The sequence below is a fragment of the Panthera leo genome, chromosome D1 (genome assembly GCF_018350215.1).
Source record: "Panthera leo isolate Ple1 chromosome D1, P.leo_Ple1_pat1.1, whole genome shotgun sequence".
Classification (NCBI taxonomy): Eukaryota; Metazoa; Chordata; class Mammalia; order Carnivora; family Felidae; genus Panthera; species Panthera leo.
In genome coordinates, this window is record NC_056688.1 from 55,488,540 (window position 1) to 55,510,929 (window position 22,390).

A 22,390-nucleotide genomic window follows, 5' to 3' on the forward strand; every position below is an offset into this window, starting at 1 on the left:
GGCTCGTGTTTCCTCCTGCCTTTGGCCCTTGCACCCATTCCATCAGCAAGAAGCTCTGTTTGTAAACTCCATAAGGGTAGGATTTTCTGTTTATTTACTATGGGATCCCTGGTGCTTAGAACAGCACCTGACACACAGTAGATGCTTAATTAATATTTGCTGAATAAACAGAAGAATTCATGCTCTCCTTTAAACTAATCCCTTTTAAAGAAAAAAAAGTTAAATCCCTCACTTGATAATTTGTGGGTTTTGTTTTTTTTGTTTGTTTGTTTTTTTTTAAGTATAGACTGTGGACGTTTTATCTGCTATGCCAGTTGCTGAAACATATTAAGGCTAAATTCTCAAAGGGACACAGGTATGCTATGCTGCCAGAATATGTAGAAGTAGAACATAATAACTTTATTCAAGTTTGCTCCTGTTACCTGATCCATGAATATTTAAAAGATATTTTATTTTATAAAAACTTACATCTGTAAGTAATGGACTGACCATAACAGAGGGCTTAACCTTGAATACATGGATAGGCTTAGGGGCCCATGAACCCCTAAAATTGTATGCAAAATCTAACAGGTATGTTGGCATGTGTATCTTTTTGGTGAGAGTTCATAGTGTAATCATATTTTCAAAGAAGCCTATGACTGGAGAGGTTAAAAAAATTACTTAACTAGAAACAATCACAAGTCTTTTAAACATGAATTTGTACAAGAAAATAAAATCCAACAGCTCCATCTATGGGTAAGTCGTTACCGCTTAGGAGAAATAATGACAACTACCAGAGATCAGTGCATCTTATGAATGCTTGTGTTTAAATCTTCAGTGTCACTCTAGTGGGAATTTATTAACTACAGTATCACAGTTTTTTTTCCTAGATATAGATGCAAAAATTAGGAGTCTGTTGATGAATTCTACTTACAGTACTTCAGCACCAAAAAATTGGGCAGTTATGCTGATATATGTATGTACAGTTCAACATTTGTCAGTCTTAAAATGCTTATTTATAGTGAAATCTATATAAAACCGTTAAAAACTTCTCTATTTACATTTTTTTAAAAACAAAAAGAATTGCTTCCTTTGCCACAACTTGTCAAAACTGTTACCCTCCCCACCCTCTTACCCCTTGCTCTACTTGTGACAGACAGTGATCACAAGACCCAAACATATTGCTTAAACAAACTGTGTCCTAAAAGGCAGAATGCTTAAAAACATTACATTTAAAACTGTAAATGAATTTTTATACATTTCAAGGGGGGGTTAAACGAAACTATGTAAAAGTTATTTTCAAAGTCTCAGTCCAACATGGATGTGCAATTTCAGTGTTAAGATAGCATCGTATGAATAATTTCTCCTGAACATAACTGAACAAAAGCTTCCTTTGGGCCAGAAAATGTTTCTTTTCCTCTCCTTCACAATTAAACATTTTCTCTTAATTTCTCTTTAAGTTTTCTTAAAGGTGCTGGGCAGAGTGGGAGGTGGAAAGGGCAGGCAATCCTGGTTTACAGGAAATCTGTCAGAAAGAATACGGCCTGCTTTGAAATGTTTACATTTAAATAAATAGAAGGCAAGTGTGCTGCCTTGAGCACAAAGGAACAACGACACAATAAATTAGCATACAATTGGTGAGAATGTACAAGCCATCCAAAAAGCACTTTCCCACTGGTTAGGGATCTGATTTCCACCATCTAAACAAGGATTCTTTAATGCCAGTATTTTTCTAGTTATTTTATAAACTATAAACTGAGCAAATGTAAAATGTTAATCAATTCAACACTTCCAGGGATTTGCAAAAACATACAAGATTTTTTAAAAAACCTGTTCCTGACACACCGTTTCAAAATATGAACTATTCACATTCTCCTTTTCTGATGGTGTTTTGCTCAGTAGAAACCAGTTGAGGAACATTCACAGGAAAAGTCTCTTTCCACTGCACGACAAACTTTTCCATCAGCCGTGGTCCAACAGAGAAATATCAGGTCTTACACGTCACTGTAGATGTGCATCTTTCCTTTTTTTTTTTTTTTGCTTTCCTTTTTTTTTTTAAAAGTACATTCCCCTGTGAGTTTTATCTTGTTTTAAAACGCTGCTCCTGCAGGAGTTTCGTTGAAACACTGCTATTTTGGGGTCCACAGCCTAAGCATGGGCAAAGTGCTCTCTTTAGACATCAAAAATCAAGGGCTTCCCTGGACACTTGGTAACCAAGTAGGTTTTAAAGTGCACTCCTGTGTCCAAAACACTTAGGACCGTTCAGCAGAACTCTGAGAGGGGCTGGGCTCGGTTCCATCTTCTGTGCTACTGTCTATGTCTTGCTCCATTGCCGTCTCATCGTCATCCAACTGCTGGCTAGTGAAGTTGTTGAGCTCAAGAAGCCCACTGGGCTCTACAACCACGTTGGAACTAGAGTGACAAGGAATAGCATACTGGGGAATGGCCTGGAAGAGAAGACAGGAGAGAGGCTTTACGGTAAGAAAAAGAACCAGAAGGATGTCCCCAACATCACTAAGGAAGGATAAGAGGAAACTGACATTTACTGGACAACTACTTCACATCAGGCACTGTGCTGGGTGCTCTCACATACAATATTCTACTAAATTCCTTCAAGAACACTATAAGGAAAATAGTATTCCCATTTACAAATGAGGAAACTAAGAGGGTAAGTGACTTAATTGAGGTCACACAGTTGGTCAAGGTTAAAGTGCCAGGATTCAAATCCAAGTTTTGTACAATTTAAAGTGATCTTTCCACTTCTTGATGGCACCACTTCTAGTAAAGGAGGCTGAAGTCTGTGCCTAATTCAAGAGACAGACATTAAAGGACATTTTCACTCGACCATTAAGCAAATTTTAAATGTAAATGTAGTCAGATTTCACTCATTATCTGCAAGATGAAGAATTAATTTGCTGACACCACAAAAAATTTTAAAACCTTCGGTAACCCTCTACTAGTTCAAAAGGAAGTTATTTATCTGGGTCACATAGTAATACTTTCTTGAAAATGAGAGAGGACAATACTGTCTTTTAAACAATAAAAACACCAGTAGACAAACACATATTATGGCCATATTGCCTTGTTAGGTTCTTCTTTCTCAACTTTATTACCTTTTTAAAAGGTCTACCTGTTTATATCATACCCCTGCTTAAAGTTCTACAATCGTTTCCTGTCGTACTTGCTATATAATATCAAACTTCTGATCGTGGCTCCAGGCATATGCCAAACTCACTTGTACCCTGGGCCTTCCCACTAGCTCTTCCCCTCTTCCTGGAGTACTTTTCTTCCAAGTCTCTCCATGGCTGGTTCCATCTTCTCATCTGCATCTTAGCTCCAATGCTTAGGGTAAAAGGCTTTGAGAAGCCTTCCTTCTATGACCATGCAACCAGATCACTGGGTAGGTCCCACCCCCCCTCTATTACATTGTTAATTTTTCTTCATTGCATTTACTGTGTTTGTTAATCTTTCTTCTCGCTTTTAGAACGTAAACTCCATGAGAATGTGTATCAGAGCACATATCTTGATTATCTTTTTACATTGTTAGATGCCCAGAGCTCTGAACAGGGCTGTCATGCATTAGATGCTCAATAAACATTTGCCAAATGAATAACCTATCTTTAACATTAAAAGTCCCAGAGCAAAATTGAATATCATCATTTGAAAAATATACCTGACCAAAACAATCTTCTTTTGAGGGGGGATGTAAATTTAATTTTAACATTGTCAAGAAAATATTGCAAGATGTCAAGGCACTGAATCTAGGATAGTGGAGTTTTGTGTTATTTGTTTTTCCTCACTCTGTCCCATATAGCTGACCCTTGTGTTCAAGTCCCAGGGGGGTCAGGAAACCTGGATTTTAGTTCAGCTTTGGTTCAGACTTGCTGTGGACCTCTGAATAAGTCACTTCACCTCACTGAGTTTTAGTTTAACCTCGTGTAAAAGGAGATAGAGAAGATACACTCTAAAGATCCTCAAGATTCTAAAATTCTATTAATTCCACACATTCAGACTCCTTCAGAACAGAAGATACATTCATCTTATTTATTCCTCTAGTCTCTGCACCTAGCACAGTGCCTAGAACACAGAGGTTAAATAATACATGTGGCATGAATGAATGACTGAATGAACAAATGAATGAAATACAGATTACATGTCTACAAAGAACAATGCTTTTCACTCAAAGCACTTATTATTAAACATGTTGAATTTTTATAAAACATTTTTCAAGGGATCAAAGCACTTCTGCAGACTTTTCATTCATCCCCGTACTATTTTACCGAAACAGTAAAATCAATACTTCAGGTCAAAGCTAAGTATAATTAGTAAGATCTGAAAATAGTCTAACAATATATTAATGATGATTATAGTAACAGGAGCTATCTTTACGGAGTATTCCTCTATAGCAGACACTTAACAAGCTGCATTATATACATTTTCCCACTTGATCCTCAAAACAACCTTGTGAGGTAATTGATATTGTTTCCATTTCATAGGCAATGAAATTGAAATACAGAGGTTGACTCCAAACCACAATGCTGGTAAGGGGGAGCAAAGGTGAGATTCAAATCCAGGTATTTTTGACTCCAAAAGCTTGATTCTTAACCACTATACCACTGTCCCCTTCTCTCTGACAAAGCTACCTAGCACATGGTATATGCTAAAAGTTAGTTGGCATATTCTGCAGAGAGCCTACTCATTAGGTACCATCCTTGATACATGAAGTATATTTTTAGCCGTGTTCATAAAGTGCAGAAAATCATTTCCAAATAAGCAATCCCAAATAATTTCCGACTTAGTGAGTATTCTAATTTAAACCCTCAGGAGCCACAGAAAATTTTAGCAGAAATAGTAATAAATAACTACCATGTATGGGGCAATCACTAAGAGCCAGGTACTGTGCTAGGCGCTTCATCTCACTTTGGTGTAATCCTTCCATCAGTGATGTAGAATAGGCATTCCTTATTTCCGTTTTACTGATGAGGAAACTGAGGCACAGCAGGGTTAAGCAGCCCTGCCCAAAGTTAAACAGTGAGTGGGGAAGCTAGGAACTCCTTCCTTTTCCACCACACTCTAACTTCTTCAGGGGAAAAAAACCCAACAAATCCTTTGTCAAGAATTCCTTAAGGTGTGCCTGGGTGGCTCAGCGAGCGAAGTGTCTGACTCTTGATTTCAGCCCAGGTCATGATCTCATGGTTCTTGAGATGCAGCCCCGAGTCAGGCTCCACGCTGACAGCATAGAGCCTGCTTGGGATTCTGTCTCTCCCTTTCTTTCTGCCCCTCCCCACCCCCTCAAAATAAATAAATAAACAAACAAACAAAAAAAAAGAATTACTTAATTCGCTAACAACGGTTTTTACAGGAGGAACAAATCATTTAATAATTCAACGGCCAGTTCTTTTTGCCTTTAAGCATTTCCCCCCTATATTTATATCATATTTGGATGAATATTGGTCGGTTTGCATTCTCTCATAGCCTGGCATCACGGCAAAGGGAAAGTTTGCCACAGAAACTTCCAAGTCACACAACAGTGAATTTATGGCAAGAAAACAACCCGATACCCTAACAAAGAGAAAAGGAAGTAAAACACAACTTCTAAGGGCTAGTCTGGACTCAATAATTCTTCAGTCTTGATCTATTATGCATGATGACAGATGAGTTTTAGAATGAAGGGAATGTGAGGCATAGGAAGACCTATTGCCAATGCATAATTCATTACATTCACTTACCAAGGCAGGACAGTAACCATAACAAGATTTCTCAGTAACAATGATTGAAATAAAAAAGCAAAACTTTATGGCTAATCCCAACTTAAATATAAAATTAAATCATACAGAAACATTTTCTTACAACATGTTTCTCCAGATACTGCAGTTAATTAAAGTTTTATTGTCCCGAAAACCATAAATCTGTATCAAGATAAAGAAGTGTGTTTTTCAAAGAAAAGGATCCCTAAAATTAACTTGAGATAAAATACAATCCAGTTATATCTCAGGAGTTTTTGAGCAAAGACCGGGGAGCCCAAAGTTTGACCCCATCAAGTTGCTGATTTTCTGGGCTGACTTTACTGAGTTAACACTGGCAAGTATGTTTTGAATCTATAATAACCAAGCTGACATATGGGCTTAGGGCTCTTGATTGTCTCTAAGGTGTGCCGTGATAACATCCACCGATTTTCTAGGATTCTCTACCAGAAAATATAAATTTTTATATTTGTAATAGGTATTAAACCAAATTTGTCAAATGCCATCTCAAAAATAATCACTTTGTCTTTTGCCACCTTGGCTTAACTCTTCCTGTGACATTCCCAAACATGCCAAACCCACAACCCCCAAGATGCCCAATGTTTCTCATGTTCCTTCCAATTCTTACCTGGATGATAATTTCTGCTGGGCTCTCTTCAGCTTTCTTTTGGCCTACATTCTGAATACGCATGAACTGGCCTGTTGTAGGCACTCCTGGTGCATCGATTTTCCTTGTCGTTAAGGGAGGGCCAACAGCAGATGGACTTGAACAGGACTCTCTACATTTCTGTTGCTGGGGAGTGGAATTCGCCATCCCTGCCACCACCACGTGGGTGGAGGGTAATGATCCTGCTTCACCAGTGAGCATACTAGTGGCAAGAGCCTTCTTTGGGGGATCCACTACCATATGCTCTACATTTGTATCAATCTGAGCTTCCATCAAAGACATTTTCAAAATGTCTGACACAGCTGTCTTCTCAGAAGCCTGAATGGGAGATATGCTTGTAACTGGTGATGTCAGCTTAGGCACAGAACTGCCACCAGTTATCTTTGTAACTGTGGGAGGCTGGCGCCCCTCAAAAGTTATCTTTGTAACAGAGGATCCTTGGGTTATAATTGGCTGCTCCACCTGAAAACAAATTGGGGTTGTGTGTGTTACAGCTACATCTCTTTGAGAAAACCTATCAAACACCCCAGATAATATGGCAAAAGAAACATTTGTGCGGTATACTAGGAGGACGTTTTGAAGCTTGGTGTTTTAATACAAGGGCTGGATGGGAAAGTATCTGGTTATTTTTAAGAAACCTAGGGAAAGAGAAGGGGTTGAAAGAACCTCTGTCAAGCCAGCCAAGGTTCATAACATAAAGGAAAAAAAAGTCGCAGCAGCCTTGCTTCCCTTTGGGATTTATATCCCCATACAGTATACCTTCAACCCATTCTCAAATTATTTGTATCATCTTCAGCTTTTAAAAATAAAAAGCAGGGTTTTTCGACTTTTTTTGCTTCAAAGACATCTTACAAATATATTCTCTATACATGTATTTATAATATATACACACATATATACATTACTCTAAAGCCACTGGTTTTCCCTAATATAATTTTTCTTTCGAATATACAGATAATTCCTCTGCAATCTAGAAGATAAATCTAGAAGATAAATTTATTAACTAGAGAGTGATGATGTAAACTGCAAAGGAAGATGTTCAATGAAGCTCCTTAAAAGACTGTGTAGTTTACTTAGCATTACTACCACAGATAAAAGAGTTTACGAGCATAGGAAAAAAAATTTTGTACCTAAAAAATACAAATAATTTAGGGATCTCGCTTCTACGTGCTGCTGATCAATGCTGAAGTGATTTCATTTAAAAACTGCCTAGAAAATCAAGTTCTGAGTGCTACGCTTTATTTGTCCTTCCTATATTAATGCGTGCATTTCTTCCCTAATGTCAACCTTCTGATGGGGTAAAGTAATACCAGCATAAATGAGGCTTTTGAGTTTCCTCTTGCCAGGAGAAAGCACTGTTAATCACGATAGGATCGTAACGTTCTCATTTTTTCCATCAACAGAGAAGCTTAACTTTGCATGCTACCAATATTCCGTTACCTGGCTTGCCGGCTGTTTCTCTGATGAGGCTGGGAGCGGCATTTGGCTCTGGGGGGTTTGGGGTTGCACGTAGATTTTTGGTTGGTTCGGAGCCTGCTGCAGTTTAGGGAGCTGCTGCGTGGTTTTCACTGCAAGCACCTGTACTACAGTTTGCGGGGGCTGTGCCATTAAGGTAGGAAGCTGCCTGTCTTTGGCCACCATGGGATGCTGTGTGTGCTGTACATCTGGCTTGGGCTGTGCTTGTTCTTGCTGGAGAGGGGTGAGTTTCTGATGCCTGATGGAAAGCTGGGGCATTTGCGGGAGTTTGTGCTGGAGCTGGTCTGCCTGCAGGTGGATGGTCTGCTTCTGTTTAGTCTGGAAGCACTGCAGAGTTTTCACTTGCAGCTGAGTCTGTTCCAGCTGGGGCTGGCTAAGTTTCTGCTGCTTAGCTGACTGTGACTGAGTCAGGGCAGATCGGTAAAACAGACCTGTCTGAGGGTCTAAAGTGTCCATCTCTTCAACCTCGCCCTCCTCAGTTCCAAGTTCCTCGCTGTGTTTGGTAAAAGCAGTGTGACTGCTTAATGCCTGAGTAAAAAAGGCACAAAGTAAGAATAAAGTAAAGGCACCTACATTGCTACATTTTCCTCAAACTGGAAAAGACTTGGTTATGAGATTCATTCAAAAATTTTCAGAAGAAAGAGCTTAAAAAGACCATGAGACCTCAAGTTTTCTAAATCTAAAGGGGGCTTTAAATTGAGAATCTTGTAATTTCAACTCTTAGAAATTAAGTACTGCAACAACTGGTCTACTCTTTTCTATAAGAAAAGTGGACCCAGAATTTATAGGTAAGAGGAATAAGGTTACCCTGCAAGCACAGCCCAACACAGAAAAAGAACAGGCTCCCTCACTCAGGACACAGCTGTCTAGCCTGGTCATCAGCGATACTGAGCCACCCAAAGAAAGAACACAGCCACCCAGGTATGAGGTGTCCAGAGAAAAGTCAAAGTTCAGAGAAGCCCACTTTGGCCATGCTGTCCAGTAAGTCAGAGTCGCTGTCTGAGGGACATGCCCGTCCGGGTCCCCACAGAGGGCCTCTCCGGTCAGAGTGAAAACGGTTCATCGGGCTTCACCAAACCCGTGTGAACCACCCTCTGTACTAGTCCTCCTCGCCCCTTTGGTCATATTCCGGGCCCAGCAGGCAACAGTTTCCCAGAGGCTCGGCTGCCAGGAGGGAAGGAGACCAGGGAGGAACAAGAGCACTCCTGTCAGCGGAAAAGGAGACTCTCCCGTGTCAGTTTTAACAGCGAGGGGAGGAGGTATTGATCTTGAGCGACATGGTGAGGGCCAGTCTGTTTGACCTCTCTGGGTGCCTTGAAAAAGGTCAATGTCAGGACTGGCCAGGTGAGGGCTAGACTCCAGGCTGAGATCTGGTACCCACTTAAACCTCTGGCCACCTGGCTTCCCTCAATGACACAAAATCCACCCCAACCTCATCCTTCCCACTTCCTCGTCACGTTATTCCTTCATTCTAAACTTTAAAACTTTTTGAGGTTCCACTGAAACCCTCCCTTATCTCAGAACGACCTTGCACATACAGGTTTTTAATTCAACAATTTCTTTATTGCCTTTCAGGTTAATGTGCTTACAATTAGGATCAACTGCTACCAGTCAAACTGATGGTGATTTATGTGACAACTAATGATACGTCACGCTTAAATCTGGTATCTATGATAATCACTTTGTATAGAGGCAGGATGCTTTGGGTTTAAATCCTAGCTCTGCCACCCAGAGTAAGTTACTTATTTTTACTTAACTTCTGTGAACAGAGTTTCCTCATTTGTAAGAGGGATAATATACCCACCTTACTGGATCACAGTGAGATTTAAACAAATGAATGTATTTAAAGCTCAAAGCACAGTAGCTGACATAAAATTAGCTTATCCCCATTACCCTTGGTACCAGACTTTCTGTTTTATATTAACTCTTTCCCCTTCCCATTGGGTCTCTTCCTCCTATTTTATTGGTCACATATAATAAAAGTCAGATATTTATACCTACTTATTTGTAATGTTTCCCCATGAGAATTCATCATAAAAGCAAAAACCCAAGCAACAAACAGCTAAAGAAGCCAACTTCTATTTCATTTACAAAAATCTCACCTACATGATAAATTCTTCTGTAACAATAAATATATAGAAACAGTGGCCACTTTTGAAGTCACAGATTCATCTAGAAAGTGCCACCCTTTTGAAATGTTCCAAGTTTGCAGAAGATCCAAGAATATTGTTTCTTAATTACTTTCCAGTGTTGAGACTCTCAATTCATTCCCTCTCCTCAGTCCTCACAGATGAAAGAACGACACAAATACTCTTCTTCAATTCAGTTATTTCCTTTCTTACAATAGATGAAACTAAACCTTATTTCAAAAAGGAGCAGTTATAGAAGGTAGGGAGAGAAAGAAGAGATACAACCTGCTGCATAATGTGGGTGATCGCTCCAGGGGAAGATGCCGGGATGGACTTCACCACCACCGAAGTCTGTGTTGCGGTCTGTGACTGAGCCACATGCTGGAGCAGGGTCCGCTGGGGCTGGGAGGGCTGTTGGGGCTGGGAGCGATGGCTGACTGAAAATAGAGGAGGTGATGATATTTCTCCAGAAATCACCACAGCATCTGTAACCAGTAGTCATTTTAAACAAATGTCTGTGAGATTGCGTCACAGAGAGAAAGTGTGGTACTGTGAACTAGGAGGCAGAAGACCAGAGTCTGCCCATCTATGAGCTGTGTGACTCTGAGAAAGTCACTTATCTTCTCTGAGACTCTGTGTTCTCATCTGTAAAATGGGAATAACAGAGCTATTATAAGGATGAGATGAGAAATGTGGAAGCACTTTGAAAACTGTCATCACAAAGGAGGAACAAACCCCTTAAAGTTACATCCTCCTGTGAACCGCACTTACTTTCTCCAAGAACCTTCACCCCATTAAGGTAACAAAAACAATGATGAATTTCTGGAATCAAATCCCAGACTAGTATCTTTAAGGATACTAAGATAATACTTAAGTTACTAAGATGGTATTTTAATTTCTTGGTCCCAGTTCCAAATGCAATACAAAACCCAGAAACATTCGTTCTTTTACATGAAGTAGACACTGTCTTGCAGCCTTACAGTTCCTAAAGATATGAGAGGTCAAAATGATACTGCAGAAAGAACCGGACCAAGAGTCACACCTGGATTCTGTCCCACTCTGCCACCAAACAGCTATGCGAACTTGAAGAGGTCACTCAAATTCTATGAACCTCTAAAAAAACAAAACAAAATTCCATTAACCTCTAAAACTCAGAGGTTTTGCTTTTGTTTGTTTAATGGGATAATAAATTTTTTCTACCTAGAAGAGGATCAAATGAAGTAACAAGCTGAAAATGTTAAGTATTAAAATATAAATTTAATTAAATTATTAAGTATTAAATGTTAACTATCACAATATAAAGTTAACAAAAGAACAGAAAAATCGCTCTTCTTTCATCTTCTGCAATTTAGCTCATGTGACATAAATGGGTGAGAATTCAGTAAGGAAAACAACCCCATTTCTTATTCTCTTACAAAGGTACAAAGGTCCTTCTCTGGTACATAGGGCAAGTGGGGTAAACTATATACTTATGTTTATATTGATAGATAGATGTAAAATGATACATCGACATTGGTGCCAATCCATCATCTTTTACCAGCCTCAACTTCAACTTTTTAAACAGTAAAACATTCACCACCTCTTAGTCTACAGAGCTTTAGAAATGCTTATGGTTACTGGGAAACAAACTTTCTGAAACAAGAACAGAGTACAATAAATCTGTAAAATTAGCTAAGGTTTTTGAGAATATAAAAATCTTCTCAATAACCCATGATTCCAGTGCTCATATATCTTGATCTGCAATTTCAAGTAGCTCCATATTCAAGTGGTTCCAGGTTTAGAAAAATCATAGTGGAATGTCCAAGGGTAAGATGATCACTACAGAAATCAATGTCAAAGTGCTACTTAGGTCTTATGAGTACAGAACTAAAACTACCCAGTGAAATATAAATAAGCTTTATTTATTTTTTAACTCATTCTATCTATATTCTCAAACACAGTTTTTCTACTGTTGCTTATACACACGCCTACATGTGATATAAGAGATTCCAGGCAGCATCACCGGTAAAAATGTGATGCAGTATCTTACTGCGTTTCACAGTATGCTTTATATGTACATTTTAAATTATATGAGTTAACCAAATCTTCCGTATGTGCTCAACCAAACGGAAAAAAAGGGTGTCAGTGTTGACATTAAAACAACTACTGCTGAAATCATTTATCATGTGACTGAGTAGGAGAAAAACAAATCACATAATATTAAAATTGAACAAGCAAATTCATAAAGTTTTTTACTGATGGAAGCATCATCAGAAATGAATGACACTTGAAACAATAATAAATAAAGATAATTTCTCATGAAATTATCAGATTATATGGAACATTTCTGCTGTCCATACCCATCTTCATAATTATGACATTAGAATCTTATTAAGAAATGAAATGGATTTAACAGATGATCAACTAAAATCATTTAAAAATAATCCTCACTCAAGATACTACAAATCTCTTCACAGTAATTCCCCAGCATGCAGAAACGTCAGAGAAGACTAATACCCACTCCCGGATAATACAAGAGGTCAGGGCTAGGGAGCTGGGTTCGAAGTCAAAGAAAATGCTTAATGTGGCTGAGGATATGATGGGGAGAAGATCATGGAAGGAGGTCACAGAGTGAACATTCAGAAAACAGCTGAATTGACCTTAACTGGGCCATAAGAACAGGATAAAACAGTCATTTATTTCTGTAAACAACTTTTATTTTTTCCAATGTCAAACTGCTCACTTCTGAGAAAGGATCCCACTCTCCTGCAAAAGGAAAGTCTCCTTTTCACTGAGCGGAGCTTACCTTTCCTCTACCAGATCAGAGTAGAGCGCATCCATTTAACTGGTTCCCCCCAAAACAACAATATTTTACCTTCAGTTATGCTACAAATGGATGCACACCACTTACCTAGAAGGGGAAAAGCAACCTCTGTCCCCTCATCAGTGCGTTCTGAAAAGGATAAGTAAGGGAAGAAATCATAGGTCTTTTCTTCTATTTACCAACTGATAATCTAGTCTATCCCCAGAAGTTAATACTGATTTCCCCAACATACTGCCCTCTGCTTTATTTAGCTTTTTGCTAAATATCTCTGAAGAAAGATGCTAGATGGCTTTCCACAGTCTTTAACTGGATTTTCCCTTTTGGCAATTTTAACCCGTTAGTCTTAAAAATATCTCCAAAAATGATACCATACAGTCCCTCTTCTGCTTTGGTATTTACATCCTTTAAGTATCTGTAACTTTATGTTCTCTTTTAATTACTGCTTAAGAAAACTCAAGACAGGCATTCTTTATATATTGCCTTGTAAGTCATTTCTCCTAACCCCTAATTATTCGCATTACTATTCTCTGAACTATTTCAAATCTCAAGGTAACGAAGTGTCCAAAACAGAAGGCAGTATTCCAGGTGTGGTCTCGCCAGAACACGAGAGAAAGGATCTATTATCCTTCCTGTTCCACTTTTCTATCTATGCCATCCAAAACTCTCATTAGTGTTTTGCTGCCAGACCACATTTGAAACAAATGCCTAATTTGCCTTCCACCAGGACTCCTAAGTATTTACAGGGACTTAAAGTTTCCCACATTTTTTTTCTTTACATCAAAAAAGGTATTGGATTTTATACCTCCTTTCTCCCTTGACCCATCTCCCCTCCCCTCTCCCCTCCACCAAAACTAAAAAATTTAGATGCATCAAAATATTTATTCTTCTGTAAAAGGGATTTTATCCTCTCTCTACAACTGTCACCCTGTATTCACAGACGTTATTTATGGCCAACTTGCAATTTTTTATTAGCTGCCAGTTTGTAACAACTGATTGGTTTTCTTCCCTAGTCATTAAAGACAGGGTTAAGTCCCAAGGACAATGAAAATTTGCTTTCAGAGCAAACTGGAAAAAGATCTAGAAATATAAAAACTATATTCTCCCCCAAACAACCATCCCATCAAATCCAGAAAGGTAGCTCTCCTACCTTAATACTACTTTTTAAGAGGACACCTACCAGTAGTGATGTATTCAGCAACTAGTTCTGACTCTACCACAGCAATGGATGGACTCTCAGGAGAATGTCTCTTTTCCTGGGTCATCTGAATAGGCACTGCCATCTGACTCAAGTCAATAGTGGGTTGTCTTGGTTTCGATTCCAATTTTTCCTTTACTGCATAGAAAAGGCAGGGGAAAAGTTAACTTTTGTTACAAACAAGTATCAAAACCAGAGTTGTCCATGGGAATAACGAGCCAGACCTCTGGGGTGCCACGACTGGCGGTGACTAAGGAGACAGTGAATTGAAATGAAAAAAGCAGACTGCTCTATATGGTTGTATGGGCACAACTTATGCAACCATTACCAGCAGCCTAGCAAGAAGGACATATGCAATCAGACTAAAATCCCCCATTATGACTAGGCTAAAAAATCGGTTTCCCTTGTACACACTCCTTTTAGAACATTTCCTTTACCCTTCTTCAAGGTAGTTCCTGGTATTCTGGAGTTTACCAACCTGAAAACAAAGGGTGAATAGGCAGTATACAGCATGATTTGCTCTAGATCATACCTACCCAGAACAGACAATACAATGACTAGTTTAATTTGATCTATTAAAAATTTAAGATAATCCCCAAAGAAATGTTACCAAGTATTCAATGACTGTTAAAGAACAAAAATCTTCAGTGTTAGGAAAAAATGACCTCTCTGTTCCTACAAAAATGTTTTATGGAGTGGTCTGGGATCAAGAATGGGTTCCATGGATAAATTTACTTTCTATCTTGTCATTTTTTCTATAAAATCTACTTACTCGGTTTTCACCCTCTGTGAGACATTAATGGAAATGGCTGAGTATGTCAAAAACAAGAAACTAAGGAAAGGCCTAAGGCCAAAAGTAACACCAATAGAAAGATTAACCAAAGATACTAAGTGCTCATATTCTTTGGCTAGTGTAAGGTGGATGTTACAACAAATAGTTAGTTACCAGTAATTAAGTCCACTGAGTGATCATTCAGATTATTCCCACGAAGCATATAAAGTGACAAAATCAAGATAATCATTTAAACAAAGAAAGCAAAACCAAACCAAAATAATACCACAGTCACCCCACAAGTAGAGAGGACACTGAATTAGGAATCAAAAGACATGGAGTCTAACTCTGCCACTAACCAATTGGGTAACTTCTCTGGATCTCAGTTTACTTATGCATAAAATGAAAGGCTTGGATGAGATCATTGCTAAGGTCCCTTAAATACTCTAACAATCTTTGACTGATTGTAATAGAAAAGTCAGTAATAACTAACATGGGTTTTGCCTAGTTTATTGAAGATATTTAGTAACTAGAAATACTAGTGGGATCTTGTTAAATGAGGGCAGCTTTGCATGGAAGCTCAAGTGGTTAAATGATACAATGAAAATATAAAGATAAAACCAATTAGAATGCTAGCAAGGGCCATCAATGGTGTTTTATGACCACAAAATTGCCCCACCAATATCAAGGAGGATGGCAGGGGCCCTTCAATCTGCCTCCTACTCTTCTCAAATGGAACTGACATCTATGCCACATCTATCCTTGTGCTTAGAAATGATAGAAACTACTCCCTTCTGGTGAAAGAGGCAACAGGATTGCCCATTTCAAGCAGGAGACAGAAAAGAAAGGGCTCTGCCATTTTTTTTCCTCCCTAACTAGTCTATCCTTTAGTACTCCTGTGCACATCTTATTGAACTGACAAGTAAACAGACTGCAGCAATGATTATAGACCAGTCCAGAGGGGGGAAATGTGCTCAAATAATAACAAAGAAAATATAACAGTGGTAGTATTTTAGCACAACCCATCTCTAGAGAAAACATGCTTCATTCAATTGAGCATGTGAATTCATACCTGTTGTCTGTTGGAGTTCTAATAGAGCTTTGATTGTTGAAGTAGCTGATTGTGATTCACTGGATACATCCTGATAAATTATGGTGGGGCTAGTCTCCATTGCAATCTCATGTTCTGACCAATCCTGACGCCGGGAAGCAATTACATGAACTACAGGCTGGGAATCTGTTTTATATTAGTTAAAAAAAAAAAACCCTATAAACAAAGTTTCTCTTAAAAAAAACAATTTGTTTTTTTTTTTTTTTTTAAATCTTTGTATTTATTGTAAACTTCATGCTTTATCTCCCCAAGAAGACTGTAAGCCCCCACAGGGCATATCTTTCATGTCTGTATTCACTTACTCATCCATTCATTCACTGATTCAACAAACTGGGCACCTATATGCAGGAGTCTATATTTGGCATTGAGGATATAAAGGAGCTTACAGAGTACTCAGGGGATGCTCAAGAAGCACACAATCTGGTTGGGGAGACAGACATGTAAAAAGACAAATTACAATTCAATGTGATAACTGCTATAATAAATAGGTGTGCATTTGTCTAAGTAGATGTATGTTTGTGTATAGTAAGAACAAAATGCTGTAGGAGTCTTTATTTTCCCCAATGCATCTGAAAATGTGTTTTGTATTACAACCTGAGCATCCAGTCAACATTACTTATTTTTGGATGGCTGAACTACAGAAAAGAAATCCTGTCCGCCAATAACAAGAATGGATAGATGATCTAGAATCAGGATGATATAATAGCACACGTATAACATCAGAGTTCAAAGTCTTAGGTTACAGCCCCAGCTCTATCTATTATTCGCAAGTTGAGTCCTTGGGTTTTAGTGTCATTATTTCTAAGTTGGCAATGATAAAATTACCTATCTACCTCACAGGACTTCTGAGGATATAATGAAATAATATATGTAAAAGAGCTTCATAAACTATGAAGGACAACAGAAATGTTATTGTTGCTGTGTCCTAAAAGTTCTCGATTCTGAGATGTTGTGTTAGTTTGAAAATAAATTAAGGCCCTAATTCAAGGCTTATTATATTTATGCTAAAGGTAGGCAAGTAAATACTAAATGTGCATCAAACGAAGCAACAAATTATTGAGTTTTCCATCTGCAGAATAATCAGGTTGGACTAGACTATTATTAAGCTCCTAAACTCCTTTGTCCAGGACACCATACAGGACAAAAATTATGGAGGATATAGAGGCACAATCCCCACCGCCAAGTTTAGATTACAATGGAGGAGACCTAAAACAAACATACATATAGCTTTGTATTCTTGGGAAAAATCAAATGACTAGGGCAAACAAGACAAATATATAGAAAGAAAAAGACTGCTTTGAATTGGATTAGTCAGTGAAAGCATCATAGAAGAATGAAAAAAATTCATATAAACGAGAATAAATTCAACAGAAGTTCAACCTTCTTTGAACCTTATATTTTTGAAAACCACAAAGTTGTCCAAACAGATTGGGGAAGGCAAAATGACTCTTAAAAAGAAAAAAGCCTTCCCAAAGAAAACAAATCAATATACAATAGCACTGGAATTTTTAATTACCATTAACAAACTGTATTCTCTGCCCCTCAAACACTGAGTAGAATATATGCCACACCAGGGAGGTATACCCTCCCCCCAAATTCTAGAAGACTGAAGGACACTATCCTATAATGCCAAATGTCATGTGATGCACATAACAATTTTTCTTTACTCATTCTAAGTAGACAATAGAACTTACACCTAAAAGAACTAATTTTATTAGGGAATCATTCTTTTTATAAAACCTACGTTCTCAAATTTAAGAAATTCTCATGGCAATGTAAGTATTCCTTGGCTAGGTGAGAGAACCTACAGGCACGGAATGACTGCAACCCAATACTGTAACATTCACTGAAAATCCAAGAGAAAGCAAGGATTGCATCTGTAGAGAGATAAGGTAGAAATAGACTGAGAAAGGAAAACAAATTTCCACATGGGAGCACCTGTCAGAGACATCAACGCACATAACATTATCCTGTGGGGAGGGACTGGGGAGATGGTTCACTCTTTCTGCCCACACCCAGAGAAGAGCCAATCATCACACAGTATCACTGCGGCAACTTCAACAGCTGAGACAAAGAATGAGTGTGTGAACCTAGATGTGAAAACCATTCCTTGAGTGATTTTCCTCTCTACTCTTGGCTTCTTCTTAGACTAGATAAATCTACTGCCTATTGAGTCTGATGCTGAGGTCAGGGTGCAATAACCGAGACACCAAGAGCCTGATCTCACAGTACCATTCGATTATGAGGATGGTGGCCCGCTAACCCTCACATGTCTTTCCCCATGGGTCATTTAACAAATATTTCCTGGACATCTACTGCCTGTTAGGTACCAGAAATACACACTGTACTGTTATATGCAGAGGCAGATCAGGCATCTCTGTGGAAGAATGCCTCCTGTGACTTTACCATAAAAGGCCTATAACACACTTTCATAGAATAGTAAGACCTCTCAGCTAGCAGGGATCTAACAGTTCACTTAATGCTATCACCAATCCTATACTAAAATCTTCACATATCCCCCACCAATCAAGAAATTGCCACACCAGGGGCACCTGGGTGGCTCAGTCTGTTGAGCGTCCGACTTCAGCTCAGGTCATGATCTCACACTCTGTGAGTTCGAGCCCCGCATTGGGCTCTGTGCTGACAGCTCAGAGCCTGGAGCCTGCTTCGGATTCTGTGTCTCCCTCTCTTTCTGCCCCTTCCCTGCTCATGCTCTGTCTCTCTCTGTCTCAAAAATAAATAAAAACATTAAAAAAAAGAAACTGCCACACCAGAGAACTCACTACTTTCTAATATAGTTTCCTTCCATTTCTGCAGTTATGACAATGAGAAAATTTTCTTATATGAAATGGAAAACAGGTCTTCCTGTCTACCCAGTGGTTCTAGTTTCTGTCCACGTATCCACAAAGATCAATTCTTTTCCCTCTTCCACGTCACAGTTCTCAGGAAAACTGACAACCCCCATGTCCCCAACCCAATCCTCATCTTCTCTTCTCCATGAGAAATGTCCTGTTTCCACTGACCATTCCTCATATAAAATGATTCCCAGATGCCTTACGCATCTAAATCATCCCTTCTAAACTAAACCTAAGATGTCTATGTCCCTTCTATGATATAATATATACCTTCCCTCTGAAGTACTGTCCTAAAACCCAAGGCCTTCACAGTACGTAACTGCCTAGACAGCATCACTCAAAATGTTTCAGAGAACATTAGTTCCTCAAGATGTTCTGCAAAAGGTTCTATGGTCAAAAAAGTTGGGGAGTGTTTTACATTATATACACCACTCTTCATTTTTCACAATATATATTAGCACATAACGGCTCTGAAAAGTTCTGTAGTAAGTATGTTTTGCCTAACCTGGATTTATTCCCCACCCTCACCGTAATCTACTGAGATCATAAAGCTTCTGGAAAAATCACCCTAGAAACAAATTTGTGACCTCCTTAAAGTGATGTCTTATGCATTTTTTAAAGTGATGTCTTTTATATAGTATACAGGATGCATTTCCGTATTTACCTCATACCTTAAATCCATCTTAAATCCCTACTCTTGGTTTTCTCTCCTTGTTCTCTTTCATTTTACTTCATATAATCTTGTATTCTACCCAATCCACCTTAAAACCTTCTGGAAATAAACAAAATATAAATAATCTTTAAATTTTTCTTTCTTTTTTTAAAATCTGGGGGGCACGATCTTGGGGTCATGAGTTCAAGCCCCACGTCAGGTGTAGAGATTACTTTAAAACAAAATCTTGGGGCACCTTGGGGCGCCTGGGTGGCTCAGTCGGTTGAGCCTCCGACTTCGGCTCAGGTCATGATCTCACGGTTCGTGAGTTCAAGCCCCACATGAGGCTCCCTAGTGTCAGTGCAGAGCCCATTTTGCATCCTCTGTCCTCTTTCTGACCCTCCCCTGCTTGCGTGCTCTCTCTCTCAAAAATAAACATTAAAAAAAAAATCTTAAAAAAAAAAAAAAATCACAGTTCTTTTTAACTCTTCTTACAACATTTTTGTAAGTCTGATATTACATTAAAAGAAAAAGTTACCAAAGCAGGGGAGGGGCAAAAACCACAAAAGCAATATAAAGGAAAAATGAACTGCTATGTAGTGCTTACATTTCCATTAGGTTTGATCCTCGTATAGTTTGAAAACCAGCATGATCTTAGACTGACCAAAATCTTTATCCTTTTCTTTCACTTTAAATCATAGCATATATATTCCCAGCTCCTGGTCTTTGTGAGAATGCACTAAAGACAGTAGCAGGGGGGTGGGGAGGGGGGAGGAATGTAGATTATAATAACTGGCTTTATAGTCAACTATATTAGATATACCTATTCTGAACTGAAATTTTTCCATATTACAGAATATTTTTAAAAGAAAAAATATGTGATGATACAGAACAAATAAAAATACATGAAACCATGTATAATAACAGACTGAACAGCAGAAAACCTTAGATGGAATTACTTCCAAAAATAGCCAAACTTTTGTCCCATTCTTAGAATGAAAACTGAAGACTGCCTAATGAAATGGCATGTTTGGGAAGTAATGATTGGCTCATAGCTCCCTCAGATAAAGACTAGCAAATTCAAAGGAGAACCCTAGATTATGGATATAAAAACATCTACTGTTCATGTTCCCCTCTTAGCACCAACTCATGAGCTAAATATTTTACCTGCTCTCTATAAAAATATTTCTCAAGGGAAAAAATGGCTAGTATTATTCAAGGAACCAGAGGCTTAAAAATAAAAGAGGGAAATGCAGCTGATGTGTTGAAGTAAGAATGGAATCTGTAAATATCAAATCATTAAGAAATAAAGATAGAATGAAATAGATAATAAGCATCACTCCATGGTGACTAGTACAGAGACTAATTTATAATCAGTATAGAATGATAAACTAAATCTCAGTAAATTGATTCAGAAAATATTACTATCATTGATAACATGCTGAAGAAAACTATCTACTTTGTAAAATGAGTGCCATATAGTTTGTTAAAATCAACGTTTTTATTTATTTTTAATTGATGAGTTTTCAAAGACCATTTCAAATGCTATCTCTTTTGTGAAGCTTTCTTATCCTTTTCTCACTGGAATGTGAATTTTTAGCCTTCGGCATTTTTGTTTGTTACTAATAAACTTATTAAACTACTACTGAAGTTATGCACGTGTATTTTTTAATCCCCTACTCTAGATTTTAACAAGAACTATATTTTACTCAATGTTTACAGGGTCTAGCACAATGCTTAGTATGTAGTATAGACTAATAAGTAACTGTCAAATAATTGAAGTAATGGATTAAGGGAATAATCAGCAATATGAACCATGTAAGCAATCTGAATTTCCCACTAATCTGGGAAGACTCCTTTAAAGAATTAAAATAATAAAAGTGTATAATATGAAGAATCTGCAGTAGAAAAATGAAGATACCTAGAAAGCACTCCTGAGAGAATAATGGGGAAGTGAGGAGAGGGAATGGAGTGAGAGAGCGATGACCAGGGGAAGATAAACAGCTTTGCTTATTAGATGCATCCGAGCATACAAGCAAGCATAGGCATAAATACACCCACCACCTGACAATAAGGGCAGTTAAGGTAACTGATAGACATGAGTATGAGATTTGCAGGTCTCAAAGCTTATGATTAAAAATTTATTTCAAGAGACTTCCTAGATGAACAACATAACTAAGATAGCACTGAGGATAAAGAGCTTCCCTACTCTGGAGTCTGGCTTCATAGCTCCTTTCTTATAATTAGGACAACCATACAGTATCATCTAAATTAGGAAACCTGTGAGAGTGGAAAGGCATGCTATTAATAATTAGGCTAGAACAGATATAAACGAGGACTTGTGCTATGCAAACGGCAATGTATGGTCACTCTATTTATAGCCCACTCATGGCCCACCTCTGGCCACTCTGATTCTTTCTCAAGGTTCAACAATAACCATTCAAAAGATACATTTACTTTCCTGCATACTTCTTCTTACCCAGAAGGAAACAAAAAGAATCACAGCACTAGCCAGTTTGATAATACCTACCTGTCAAAATCATCATCTAAAGTTTACCAATTATTTGGTAACTTTGGATGAACATCATGCCATGCCATCATGAACATAACAGTAAGCCTTACCAAAAACAAAACTTCAGCTCACTGATTACGTATCAAACAAAAGAAAGTAAATCAAAAGACTCCACAAGTCAAAGCACACGTTTGTTTGAAATCCCTATATGCAACTATTTCGGAACTAGGGTACTATGTCGGTAATAATTACGATAAGTCAGGAGTAAAATGGATCTTACCTTGGGAACTTTGGGAGGACTCTGTAGAAGAGGAACTACTATCTGTATAACTCTGTGGGTCTTCCTTTCCCTCTTGAATAGATGAATTACCAGCTTCTGCTACCCTAGATGCTTGCTGTAATGTTTCTGTGACCAGCTGCCTTGTTTGTTCACTAACAACTGTGGCTTGAAATGTCACTGGTTTGGGTTTAATAAGAACCTAGAAGAAAAGCAGA

General features: G+C 38.2%; 1 protein-coding gene across 11 annotated transcripts in view; it reads right to left on the minus strand.

The window, feature by feature from the left end:
* Positions 1-366: 366 nt before the first annotated feature.
* Positions 367-22,390, minus strand: part of EMSY (EMSY transcriptional repressor, BRCA2 interacting) — an 87,108-nt gene continuing 65,084 nt past the window's right edge. For 4 of the 11 annotated variants that reach the window (XM_042903868.1, XM_042903867.1, XM_042903869.1 and 1 more), the window contains 8 exons: positions 22,176-22,374; positions 15,838-16,002; positions 13,976-14,131; positions 12,886-12,927; positions 10,281-10,480; positions 7,831-8,394; positions 6,352-6,852; positions 367-2,426 (listed from right to left, as the gene is read on the minus strand). In XM_042903868.1, coding sequence (XP_042759802.1) covers positions 2,232-2,426; positions 6,352-6,852; positions 7,831-8,394; positions 10,281-10,480; positions 12,886-12,927; positions 13,976-14,131; positions 15,838-16,002; positions 22,176-22,374 — 2,022 coding nt within the window. In that variant the 3' untranslated portion in view covers positions 367-2,231. The remainder of the gene's footprint in view (positions 2,427-6,351; positions 6,853-7,830; positions 8,395-10,280; positions 10,481-12,885; positions 12,928-13,975; positions 14,132-15,837; positions 16,003-22,175; positions 22,375-22,390) is intronic. The other 7 variants (XM_042903873.1, XM_042903871.1, XM_042903870.1 and 4 more) reach the window with 4 other exon arrangements.